The sequence below is a fragment of the Branchiostoma floridae genome, chromosome 6 (assembly GCF_000003815.2).
Source record: "Branchiostoma floridae strain S238N-H82 chromosome 6, Bfl_VNyyK, whole genome shotgun sequence".
Lineage (NCBI taxonomy): Eukaryota > Metazoa > Chordata > Leptocardii > Amphioxiformes > Branchiostomatidae > Branchiostoma > Branchiostoma floridae.
The window spans coordinates 24,658,835-24,671,955 of record NC_049984.1 but is presented as its reverse complement, the minus strand read 5'-3'; the positions used below and the strand labels follow the sequence as shown (position 1 = coordinate 24,671,955).

The 13,121-nt window shown below is 41.9% G+C and overlaps 2 protein-coding genes across 2 annotated transcripts; both read right to left on the bottom strand.

Annotated features, from left to right (window-relative positions):
• Positions 1–225: 225 nt before the first annotated feature.
• On the bottom strand, positions 226–5,654 carry LOC118418028 (claudin-11-like). The gene is made up of 3 exons (XM_035823821.1): positions 5,353–5,654; positions 3,384–3,560; positions 226–1,635 (listed from the first exon to the last, which is right to left on the bottom strand). The coding sequence occupies exons 1-3, from the start codon at positions 5,528–5,530 to the stop codon at positions 1,439–1,441; spliced, it is 552 nt and encodes a 183-aa protein (XP_035679714.1). The 5' UTR covers positions 5,531–5,654; the 3' UTR covers positions 226–1,438.
• A 1,850-nt stretch (positions 5,655–7,504) lies between these two features.
• On the bottom strand, positions 7,505–12,918 carry LOC118417294 (glutathione S-transferase omega-1-like). The gene is made up of 5 exons (XM_035822797.1): positions 12,735–12,918; positions 10,826–10,934; positions 10,218–10,440; positions 9,101–9,289; positions 7,505–8,404 (listed from the first exon to the last, which is right to left on the bottom strand). The coding sequence occupies exons 1-5, from the start codon at positions 12,757–12,759 to the stop codon at positions 8,228–8,230; spliced, it is 723 nt and encodes a 240-aa protein (XP_035678690.1). The 5' UTR covers positions 12,760–12,918; the 3' UTR covers positions 7,505–8,227.
• Between the last annotated feature and the right edge of the window lie 203 nt (positions 12,919–13,121).

Below are 13,121 nucleotides of genomic sequence, written 5' to 3'. Positions count from 1 at the left end.
TATGCGAGTTTTCGATCCGGAGTACCAATTTTTATTCACTATCGTTCAAAAAGAAAGAATCATTAATGTATAACTACAAATTGTCGATAAACAGAACAATTTATTCCGTTATGACGAAAGATACAATAAACTGAAATGTAAAACTTACTTAGTCTCAAATTTAGAACATCGTTATCTTTTGAAAACTTATTGAAAATGGCCACATTGCAACCTTGTAACAATCTGTAAATAAAGCACTTAACCTTGGATATCCTCCATACAAACAATAAATCATCCAACGGTAGAGAATAAATGCCGTAGTTACACACATGCGACAAATCAAATAACAGTGGATACTTTCCACATAGCAGGCAAAATTAGTCAAGTAGATACCCTACACATATTACTGGTCTGTGGATACAGTCTATACATGCGATAATGAATTACTGAACCCTCCACACAAATGAATAAGTACATCAAGTGCATATCCTCCTCAATAATATATACTGGTCTGTGGATACTCTCCACACATAGGAATTGTGGATACTCTCCACCTAATTGGAATAAATTCATCAAGTGGATATCTTCCACAAATAACTACCAGTTTGTGAATGCTCTCCACACATACGATTAATTGCTGAACTATGAATACACTCAACAAATAGAATACAACAAAATAAAACTAATGAAGTCTCACCTATTGAAACTTTGTTCATTGGCGGACCAAACCATTTGACTAACTTCACCAAAGGCAAGGCTGCCACACTAGACTGTCTAATACCTTGCCCAGTACATCTTCGGCCCGACCTGCTGTATTCTCCTCCCTTTCTAATCGAATGACAAAACGCATAGAATCAGGTGGGAATGTCCAGGTGTGATTTAGGTCACGTTGAGCAGAACTCGAGATCCAAAGTGCGTATGCGCAACGAGGCGCATTATGGGTAATATGTCACAGGGGGACGCTCCTAAGTCGTAAACAGTTTTTTGTATAAGCCTGGTGATTGACACATGTCCAGATAGCATCAATAGCAGGCTTGCTGGACATCTTCATATTTTTTTTTGCTCATAGTACACTTTTTGTACTGGATTAATTGTACTGGCCGGGCCAGACGTTATTTTTTTTTCGTCTCAAGGGCATTCAACTTCGTTATAACGCTAGTTCACCTTTATCCGCGGGGTAACCTATATTCGTTGTACCCCAAAACGGGGTATTTGGGGATATCTCGTCGTCGGTCGCTGGTTGAAATTTATTTCACATTGTAATTTTTTTCCCAAAATATTGCAGTTTGAAAAAACCGTCCGTCGACTTGCTAGCCCTAAAACTGTTTTTCAACACATGTACAACAAATATAGGTTACCCCGCGGATAAAGTTGAACAAAGTATATTAGTATCATTCACAATGCATCTCGCCGCGCATGCAGACTTGGATCCATGAAATCGCTTATTGGGGCATATATTTTAGTCGCTGAGGACAGGTATCTCATCCTCCTGCTGGCTCTGGCGCGCGGCAGCGATGATGACGGCGCCTCCCCCGAGGGTGAAGACCGCCTGAGCCCAGGTCAGGTAGATGGAGTAGCCAAACGGGGCGGGCAGGCCGTGTGTGAGGGCCGAGCTGTCCCCGGTAAAGATGCCGGCAGCAAGGACACCACAGATGCCTGTTGGAACATGGATAAACGACTTCTAGTCCAGCGGCATAAATGATCAATTCGTGCAGATTTGTCTAAAAACACCAAATTTGGCACACATGCAGCCAGTTGAATGTATTCCAAACAAAAATAGATATGTAAGCTTCTCAACTAGTTCTGCCCAGAAAAAAAACTGATTTTATGTCACTTTGGGGTACTTTTAGACAGAAAAACGTATATTTGGGGCTTCTGTTCCCATTTTTTAAAAATTTAAATGACCTGACATTTTGAATGGAGGTTCCTATAACATATGGTCACATTAATTCATTTGTGCTTTTTGCATACATCAGCTCAAAATGGTTAATATTGGGATTTTATGGCAATTTCTAAAAACAAAATGTACATTTTAGGCTCCTATAACGTGGTAAATGTTATTCTTACCGATGATGCTAGTCCATTTAGCCTGACGAAACCAAGCTTTTAGCAGCCCGTTCACTAGTCGGGGCCCTTGAAAAGTAGCACCAATTATGCCTCATAGTGAAATTCAGAGATTATGTCGCAGACTGAATTAATTTTTCGGGATTGATAAATGGAGAAAGTATCATGTATTCGTGAACTAGGTTTGAAATCCAACCTTCTATAGCCTACATGCTATACACTTATCTCACGTGACGGCCATGATAGATCGAATACGAGGTCAATGAGGCAGACGGACAAAACTTATTTCTAAAATCAGCTCCTATTTAGTTTTCCTTCCAACCACACAATGTGAAATCACATAATAGATATAATTGCTAGTGTTATGCACCACAAGATGTAGCAATTTAGAGTAGCGTAGACTGATCCCACAGTCCCTTAAGAGATGCAAACTATAAATATAATAATGCAAATATTTGACAGACAAGCCGTCATTCTCTTATAATTGTTCGATTCTCTAATTACTATGCTATCATTGGTTGAACTTCTAATTGTGATGGACAGTCTTTTGTTTGCCTCATTGAAGTCGTTTTAGATCTATCATGGCCTCCACGTGAGAAAGGTGTATTGCACCGTTCTTAATTGAGTAAATGGTAATAATTCACCTAAAGTATCATTTGCAGCCAGGTACATAATTTTTACTAATAAGGCCACAGCAAGTAAATTTTATGCAGACTGTAAAAATAATGCGATAGGGCGAAAAAAAATAAGACGGGTGAAAAAAAATAGATGGCTACATTTTCAAAAATAGGCACCATAAAGTTGTGATGACTGTTGTAAAAAGAATTAAAGGGACAAAACATGGTATCAGAGCAAAAAATGGCATTCATTCCTGTATTTAAGACATGTATTGGAGTGGTAAAAGTGAAACTAGTGTGGTAGACTGGCATCACCAACAAAGTTGGTAACCACACTCATAGCTTCCATAGTGGTGTGACTTTTACAACTATCCAATAAGTTTCATGTCTACAAGTACAGTCCTGGGTACCTCGCAAGTGTCACTTCTACAAGTACAATTATTAGGCTACAACACAATATATTTGCTCATTTTGGTACTTTATCGTCATGTTGACCATCCCTGCAGAAGAAAAAAATTCTTGTTTTTTTCTGAAATCATGCGAAAATTAATGCGCGCTGATGTCATCCATAAAATTTACTTACTGTGGCCTAAGGCTGATTTACGTGCTCGAGGCACCTCGGCGATCGAACACGGGACCCCCTTTTAACGCCCCTTACGAAAGACGAATGCAATAATTTACAACGTAGACATGTCGTGATGAAAGAAAAGGGCTGAAATTTACCTCCAGTGATGATCAGGGCACCGCCGATCTTCTTGAATATGTTGATGTTCAAGTTGATGTTGATGATGTTCTTCATCGCCGCGAAGCCGACCAGAGACACCCCGGCGAAGAGCAGCAGCGACCCGATGATGGCGAAGGCACGGGTGGCATGTACGGCACCGGACAGCCTACTGATATCTACAAATAACAACAGGGTATTTCTGAAAATAATTCCATCAAGTTGGTAGAATAAAGGACATAGGAGAACTCTTTATACACAACCAGTAAGTACTTACTTTGCTTACGTTTCGATGACAACTTCCTCAGAGCTTCTAACTGGAGTTCTGCTTCTCGCTGGTATGTGTAGCCAATGTAGGTGGCGCTTTTGCGGCGAGAAAACAATCCCAAACGGGGACGAGGGGGGATACAAACTTTGCCTATTGTGAAAATTTAGCCATTCTTATTTTACCAATCTGTTTATCTCATTATTTTTGCACTCTGCATAGGATGCCATCCATAAAATGTACTTTCTGTGGCCTAACAGTTGCTCTCAAGAGAGCTGTGTCGAGACGGGGGCCGATACCGACTACCAGGCACTTTTGATCCTTTGCTGACGTCACACTTCAGGTCTGGAAGTGTGACTTAGGCTTTGAGTCATTTGATCTCGATAAATCAGAGGACTGATCGAAAGCTTGTTGGTAAGCGATTAATTTTGTGTACGGATTTATGGTTTCATAATTGTAACAATGTTTACTACCGTCACAGATGAACATTCACACCTCTACAAACAGGTGTTTGAGCCGGCCATGGACATGGCGACTGCTACATACAGTAACCTGATCTAACCAAAAGTATTATTCAAATAAGTCAACAACGTGAACACATGGCAAGCTTACAACATATGCCCCAAAGCAGTTACTCAAGCAACTGGATATGGTCATGGAAATGTCAAACGTTTTAACGAATGTTGTTTGAGACGTCTGACCTTTTTAAAAACTATAATATTATCCAGTTGTTTGAGTAACTGCTTTTTGGCGTATCTTGTTACCTGAATGTTTGACGTTCATTGACATTAGCTTACAACAGCCTACATACAGGCAACATAGTTCTTGTAAAACACTCACTTGCGACATTAACGTTACACAAACATACGAGAATGACATTTTTCTTTCGTGACAGACTCTGTACTGATTTGAGATGCTTTTGATTTTTAAGCCATTAGCCTACACTACAATTAAGCCTACACCCCCCTCCCCCCTCTTTTGCTGTGTACGTGTTTGGCAACATCTCATTACATCTATTAAAGATATTTTACCACTGGGGTAATGACAATTGTGGTATATGTTCAGCAATGTGGTTAAAAGGAAGAGTAACTTGGGGGGGGGGTCTACGTAAAAAGAAAATGACGCCAATGGACGTCGGATACTCCGCATAACAGAAGCCTTTGTCAGCAAAATGGACCATTGTTTTGATTTGATAAGTTAAAACATAATAAGGTCTGTGTTTAGGTCCGGATCTGAATGTTTTTTTCACTTTTATTTCCAGTTTTAAGTACAATGAATACATTCATATTTTAGTCGATGAAAAAGTACATATTTCAATACATACATATTTCAGTACATACATATTTCAGTCAGTTTCGAGTACAATGGATACATACATATTCAGTCTTTGACATGTAGGCACATCAGAACTGTGTACTGGGAAATATCAACACTAGAAATTTCACAAGGTTTGGAAAATTGTATGATGTTGTCCGGTTGTCATGTTTTATCCAAGACAGGGAAAAAAATGCGTATTTAGCTAGAGTAACATAAATGTTTGAAGGAGAAAGCCAAAAATCTAAGTTAACGTAATCTTATCCTGGCTAACATGTAACGTTACAGCTATTCTATCCCTTTGACCGTCCGCATCCTGTATCCCCTTAACCGTAGTACCTGAATGTTCTGTGCCGGTACCCACCCCCAGTCTAATGCATCATCTGACTTACCTGGGTAAGATATGCAAGCCCATACCCCCGAAGATACCCCGCAGATTTCCCACAGTCCCATCTCTAGCTTCTTCCCTTGTTGTTCAGCCGACAGCCATGCGGGGGTCGCTATCCCCACCACGTACAACACCGTCCCGAGAACAGAGCTCCCAATACCACCGGCAAGAAGAAGGTTCATCTTGTAACAAGGCCTTTTTTATGTCTCGATGAGATCAGTAAGCTACAAGAAATCAGAGAAACCGACAAGGAATAAATATAAGCCACTGTAAAAATGAGACGGGCGATGAAACGACGAGCGCTAGCTCTGGGTGCGGCTAGACTAATAAAAAATGAAAGGGATGAGAAACCGGCACCTCAGGCTTGGTGTAAACATAGCTCCCACGTGATCGAAACTAGGCACGTAATTGGTCGGATTTCAAATTTCAAATTCAGAAAATCAGCGAACGTTCATTTTGTAATAGGGCTTTTTTTATGCCTCGATGAGATCAGTAAGCTACAAGAAATCAGAGAAACCGACAATAAGCCACTGTAAAAATGAGACGGGCGATGAAACGACGAGCGCTAGCTCTGGGTGTGGCTAGGCTAATCGGAAATGAAACAGACGAGAAACCGACACCTCAGGCTGGGTGTATACATAGCTCCCACGTGATCGAAACTAGGCACGTAATTGGTCAGATTCAAAATTTCAAATTCAGAAAATCAGCGAACGTTTATTTTGTAACAGTCACTAATACGGCCTTTTTTAATGTCTCGATAAGATCAGCAACGTACAAAAAATCAAAAAAACCTACAAAGTAGTAAGTCACTCTAAAAATGAGTAGGACGATAAAACGACGAGCCCTGGGTGTGGCTCACACGTGATGGAAACTAGGCACATAATTGGTCGGATTTGAAATTTAAAATTCAGAAAATCAGCAACCGACAAAGAAGCTACTTTTCAAGCAGAGGTTTGGCTCCGGTTGTTCTTACCTTCGCTATGGAAGGTTATGTTTAATTCGGTAGCGTTTGTGCGTGGTATGTGTGTGTGTGTGTGTGTGTGTGTGCGTGCGTGTTTGTGTGTTTATAATTGACCAGCATAACTCCAGAATACTGTAAATGCATTTAATTTCGCGGGGATTTAATTTCGCGGTAGCGGCAAAATGGACATTTCGCGGTGGATTTAATTTCGCGGTAGCGCCATCCCGCGAAATTCAATGCATTTTCAGCACTGCACTGTAGTCACGAACTGCCGTGTAAAACCCGGCGCCTCTACAAACCGCCAGTCGGAAAACACTTGCTGGTTACCCGGTAAGGGTCCTATACAGACGGATAGAACACTTTCCATGCTTTTGACTTGTTCTTGCGTGAGCCACTGTTACTGATCTAATCGTATCTACCCTCTCAATACATAATAGTATCATGGCTCTTTCCCCGTCGTCGAGGATTCGTGATGATGATGATGATGATGACATAATAGTATACAGTAGTACGACCTTTGTGTCATGGTGAACATACTGTACAGTACTGTAATACAGTTGGTCGTATGAAAAAATTACATGTGTGTCTTCAGTCAAGACTTCACCGTAGTAAGTATGTCAAACATTTCATTATACAGTGACAAAGACAGTAGTAGTATGTACATGGAGCGGAAAAGGGGCACCTTAGGCGGCGCCAGCAGACGAAATATTCACGGTGGATTTAATTTCGCGGTGAAGCGGCCGCCGCGAAAACCGCGAATATTAATCCACCGCGAATATTTCTGCATTTACAGTACCTATATCGATTTTCTTGATATTTGGTACGTGGGTAGGTCTTGATGTGACCTTGAAACGATTAGATTTTGGGCTCCCTAGCGTGTTGTTATGGCACTGCAGCGGAACTTGCGTATTTGAGATCTCGAGCCGAGCTCTGAACATGCTATGGTCGTGATTTTTTAGATCTTTGGTGGGAGTGTGACGGCAAATGGTCAAGTTTAATAAATGGCCCCCTAACGGCTTCCTTAGGTACTGCAGTGAAATTTCCGTTGATTTGTAACAATAAGTCCAATTTTGTGGCCGTGAGAAAGATGGCCATCTGAAGGTTCAACCTATATTGGCCTTGTGTAACCATTGACTCGGTAATGATGATATGACACGGAATGAAAATATAAAATGACAAGACAAGACAGAAAGCGTACATAGATTCGTTCTTTTTTATTGATGAAATTCGTTGAGCACTGCATGTATCAAATCGTTTGGTCATGGCGCGATCGCAACAAGATCACCAGCCTATAGTGGAATGGAGGTGTTAAGTGTCGGCCTTCATATTTTGTGCGTGTACACAAATACATATGAGTTTCATATTGACATTTTTTGTTGTCTCAGGTAAAGTTTGCGGCCAAAATTATTATTTTTTTGGTTCGATAAGCAGTCGCTTTGCGTCGGTACTGCCCAGCACGCCTGCACAAAGGAATGTATATGCGTATGAGGTGCCAATTATGCGTAAGATTGTGTATGAAAAAAGGTTAAAACGGACCTCAAATGGCCTTGATAATGATATAAAAGCTCGTTTGACTAATGCTTCGGTCACAATTAGAAAAAGGAGGCCCTGCCGGGTAGTTCTTGGGCCGTTTTTATTACTCTCGGGCGTGACACCGTACCAATCAGGCTATATTTGGGATTGACCGGGTCCCAGATTTTTTTTAATTCGAATTGAAATTAACTCGGGACACGACGACATGTCCTTGACAATACAGGTTCACCATCTTCAGTGGTTTAAAGTTAAATACATGCTTTCACTCAGAGACACATCTCCAGCCTCCATTTTTGCATGACCCCGAATGACCTCAAAAAATTTTAAAAATTGGCCGCCGTATCTGGAATAAGGTGTATTGTGACCGAAGCTTAAGAACAGTGGTTTAGGCCTGAAGTCCAGCATCAGGGTCAGGGTTGCCTTGCTTGCGGCTCATGAGATACTGGAGATGTGTCGGCGTATCTTTGGCGTGCATCTTCACCTCGGGACGGTCGCGCATTGCAGCCTGCCAGGCGAAGAGCTTTGGGAACTCAGCTTCCTCCAGCTTGAAGCCGCTCGCCACCTGGGTTGACATAAAAGTTATGGTGGTATCACACTGCACTTGTGGCACTGGTGCGGTACTATGGGGTTCGTTCAATGCGGCACTGTTGTGTTATTTTATAATTTAGATATTGCGTAATACGTAAAAGTATGACTTAGGAGACAACAAAATGCACATTTAAACGTAAAAAAATCGTTCTTTATCTCTGAAATTCGTAGAGTAATCTTTCGAACCTCGCAGTGCCGCATCGGTGCCCCAAGCGCAGTGAGATAGCACCTCTGGGGATGCACTTAGGAAAGCATGTTAAAATACACTGAAACAAAGATTCATAAAAGAACTAACCCATAGTTCAATACCTTAGAATTCTTCTCAAACAGAAGTCACATGGGTATACTTCTTAAAAATTCAAAGAAAACAGGGGGCTAATTTTGCTAAAACTCCGAGAAAAGTTCGCTGTATGAAAGAAACCTCACCTTTGACCCCAAATTTCTGCTGTAACGTTATCCATTCGCAGGACAATGCAACTTACATCTCTCCTTACGCCAATCTGAACAAATTCGGACTAAAATGGGAAAGCTTGAACCCTACCTGCTGACGCCACGTATCCGCAATATCATTTGTTAATAAGATAGCTCTCGCGATTTTACGTTACGATCAGTGTATACCTTTGTGTTGCAATAAAGGTATAAGTATTGTACTAAGTGGCCATATAATTACCTCCAGTACAGGTAACCGCTCGAACCACGGCCACAGACTGTAGTCAAGGAATCCGGGCTCCTCGCCTCCGAAGAAAGTCTTAGATGTGACTTCCTTCTCAAGATAGGACATCCCTTCTTTGAAGACCTTTATGATGTCCTCGCGTCCTTCCTGATCTTTGTCAGCGATCTTGTAGAAGTTCGGGGAAATCTGTATCGAAGATAAAAACAATCGCCATAATCATTACTTTTAGGATATTAGTAAATCTTCACAATTGAGTATAACACAGATTATTACAAAGATCTATAGATTTATTAACATTCATTTAAAGAAGACAACCATACATGTTTCTTTTTCCATTACAAATATGTATTACATAATTCATATCCATCAGAAATTAATCGGATAGCATGTTGAATTGTGTCGTGTATCTACTTGAGGACTCATGGCGTGATTTACGTTTGAAATTGTCCTCTCAAAACTTCGTGACGTCGAACGACAGATAGACCAGGCTTGTGGGCACCAGTTCGAGAGAGTCGAGTTCTTACATTCCCGGCTCTGATGTTGCGTCCTTGGGACACGGTTTTTGTAATTCGACTCAGCTGAATGATTGGCAGGAAGTAGAGTTCAGAGGTGTTTGAAGTAATTGTATATCATGCATGACAGGCATCCAGGTCACGGGGTCAATGGACCAGGCTACTAATCCAGGGGGGGGGGGGGTAACTTTGTTCTATTTGTAGTTAAGACTGTTTGGGGGACTTAAAAGCCTTTGGGTTCCAGATGGCCTGCAGACATTCGAGGTCACTGGTTCAATGGGAGAGGCTACTAATTCACGGGGAGATATTGTTTTTGGTCTGTCTGTATTCTCACTGTTGAGATGCTTTTGGACACTGACCTTAGCGTCCCAGATGGCCTGCAGACATTCGAGGTCACTGGTTCAATGGGAGAGGCTACTAATTCACGGAGAGATATTGTTTTTGGTCAGTCTGTAATCTCACTGTTGAAATGCTTTGGACACCGACCTTAGCGTCCCAGATGGCCTGCGGACATTCGAGGTCACTGGGTCAATGGGAGAAGCTACTAATTTTACGAGGAGGTCTTGTTTTGTCTGTCTGTATTCACACTTTTGAAAACTGACCTTAGCGTCCCAGATGGCCTGCAGCATCCCGATCCGAGCCTTCTCCAGAGGCTCCTCCGGTAACAGCTTCCTGCCCGGGAAGACCCGGTCCACGTACTCGTTACACACCAGGGACTCGTACACGACTTTGCCGTCATGCTGCAGGGTGGGCACCTTGGCCAGGGGGTTGATGGAGAAGAACCACTCGGGCTTGTTGACCGTACAAACGTTGACGGTCTCGTACCTGCATGGGAAAAATGAACTTAAGTATTTTTTTTTTTGGGGGGGGGGTCCCCATGAGTACACTAACAAAACTTGAATAGGTTCATTTGTCCACCGACGTTTCGGTGACCGTTTGTCAGCTTTTTCTGGGCTATTCTGACTAGTTCATATTGCACTGCAGCATAGGTGTCGCTTCTTATCGATGCGGTCTCAAACGGCAAGATATCTGTACCTGTATCTATATAGCCGTTATAACCTCCCTTCGGTGTAACACACTATTCGATATTGAATAGGTCCTCTACAGATATATATTTTTCTGAACATTAGACTACCCAGGAAACTACTTATATATATGGTCCTTTATATGGAGCTCGCCTACGTGTATCTTCATGAAACCAGGGACTTACTCGATTCCCTTGGCTGTGAGAGCGAGAATGGTCCTGTGTGCGTACGGACAGAACCGCATACTGATCAGACGGAGGACACCCGGTGCTGGGGGGTCAGGGGCAGCGGAACCTGTCAACAAATTAAAAATCAAAATCATGCCGCCATGGAATATTTCAAGTCTTTTTACCTCCATGAAAAATGGAGGTATAGTTTTGAGTGTGTCTGTCTGTGTTTCCGGATATTTGTGGAACAAATATCATCATAACTTGAGAACCTCTTAATGGACTATGATGACATTTGGTATGTAGGTTGGGGTTGGAAGACAAAGGTCAAGGTCAATTTTGGACCTTGGTACTGCAGCAGAACTTCAATTTTTTGCATCTTTTTACCTGGACATGCTATGGTCTTGATTTCTTGGTGGCAGATAACTTTTGATGTAAGGAAGAAGTGGTGTATGTTTGGGCCCCCTAGCAGCTTGCTCTGGAACTGCAGAAGCATTTTTGTCAAAATCTTCAAAGGAGCATAATGGAACATAGGAATGATGGATTTATATGATATTTGGTATGCAGGTACCTGTAGCAGAGATATACATCATGAAGTGCAAATTATGTAAATTTGGACTTAATTTGCATACTTACTGAGGAAAATCTATATTTACAGTGTTTTCCAATATAGGACTCAAATACATGTTACATATGTAGTTTGTGGCAGGCGGAAGTTAAGCAGATATTAATTATGCAAATAAGTCCCTAATTTGCATAATTAATTTGAAAGTGTTCTTAGTACGTGTGGTAAATGATTGGGCTGTCAACACTGTGACCTGTGTACGTTTGTGAAAGGTCTCTTTATAATTCTGTCTCTCTGTCTGTCTAGTTTGTCTCTATATTAATTATGTATCTGCCTGTCTTTAATTCTGTTTCAGTCTGTCTTGTTTGTCTCTGACTTTATAATTCTGACTGATCTGTCAGTCTTTTTATCTGTATGGTCTGTTTCTCTTTGTATTTTAATCTATCCGATCTGTCTCTCTGACTCGCGTTTCACTCTCTCTCCATTTTCTCCCTTTCTCCCCTCTCTCAGTCCCTGTCTCCCTGTCTCCCTCCCCTCACAGAGTCCCTAACTCCACCCTTCTCTCCCCTTACTAGACAGATGTACTGAGAGGGTTTCCATGCTGTTTTCCGTAAGGGGCAGGCAGCCTTTTTTAATTCCCAAAAATGGTAGGGGCAACCTTTTTAGCTACGTAATTTGTAGGGGGGGGCCCAAATTCAACGTAATTGTTTTTCTTGATTTAGGGGCTAATACGTAGGGGATTTTTTTAAATTCAGGGTAAATCGTTGTCGGGACCCCCCATGCGGACTCTCTTCTGATGGGAACAGTTTACCCCCACGTCACCTCCATACAACTTTAAGGCCTCCACGTGACCTGTCGTACCAGTGTAGGTGATCGTGAGTGAGAGGTCACCGAGAGGTCACGGTCTGCCCCCCCCCCCCCCCCCCCTCAAAAAAACAACAACACGCAAACGATTCGGTACGATGTCGGTACTATACTGACATGTTTATGGAACTTACAAAACTGAACACCTTCTACAATCTACCAAATAATGCATTAGGTCTACAGGCCTGTCGAAATGTTCACCGTCGGTGACAAAATATTCTATAACACCCTGATTTCTAAGACCTTCTGACTTCTAACAACACAAATGCATATGATAATTACTGCATTTATCTAATGCTTTTAGATTTTATCAATCCATTAGGTCTACAGGCCTGTCGAAACGTTCACCGTCGGCAACAAAACATTCTATGACGCCCCGAAGGTTCTGACAACACAAATGCATATATCTTACTGCACAGGTAACGTTATCCTCCGGTTGAGCCCTGACCCCCTATCAACATTGACTAAGTACTACACGACTTTACCACCAATACTGACCTGTTTTGAAGGCCTTTTCGGACATGATTGGGTCAGCTGTTGGTGAGAGATGGCGTGTAAGATGTGTTAAACTGCCTGTGGCAAGTATGCTGAGTCACAACCTGGTTAACGATTAATTGCTGGGTATGTTTTACCACAGTTGAACGACCTTACGGACGGGTGATGCTCACTGGTAACCCGGAAGTAGAATCGTGAGTTGGAAGTTCGAGTTTTCTATCCACTTTTTGGCGACGCCTGATGGGCGAGCCTTATAATATAGCGTGCGTCCGTTGCAAAGAATTCCAACAAGACTGGCAATAAAAATATCTCGTGATCTCTATCGCCGATTCTACCAGATCGCAGTCGCAACCTGAGAAACACACACGCATACTACTATATATATAATAT

Excerpts from the sequence above, each read along its gene's own strand:
- LOC118418028 (XM_035823821.1), bottom strand. The coding sequence starts at position 5,530 with ATGAACCTTCTTCTTGCCGGTGGTATTGGGAGCTCTGTTCTCGGGACG. Across the intron at positions 3,561-5,352 it reads GGCTTGCATATCTTACCCAG|ATATCAGTAGGCTGTCCGGT; the intron begins GTAAGTCAGATG and ends TGTTATTTGTAG. Across the intron at positions 1,636-3,383 it reads TGCCCTGATCATCACTGGAG|GCATCTGTGGTGTCCTTGCT; the intron begins GTAAATTTCAGC and ends ATGTTCCAACAG.
- LOC118417294 (XM_035822797.1), bottom strand. The coding sequence starts at position 12,759 with ATGTCCGAAAAGGCCTTCAAAACAG. Across the intron at positions 10,441-10,825 it reads CTCACAGCCAAGGGAATCGA|GTACGAGACCGTCAACGTTT; the intron begins GTAAGTCCCTGG and ends TTTCCCATGCAG. Across the intron at positions 8,405-9,100 it reads AGCGGTTACCTGTACTGGAG|GTGGCGAGCGGCTTCAAGCT; the intron begins GTAATTATATGG and ends ATGTCAACCCAG.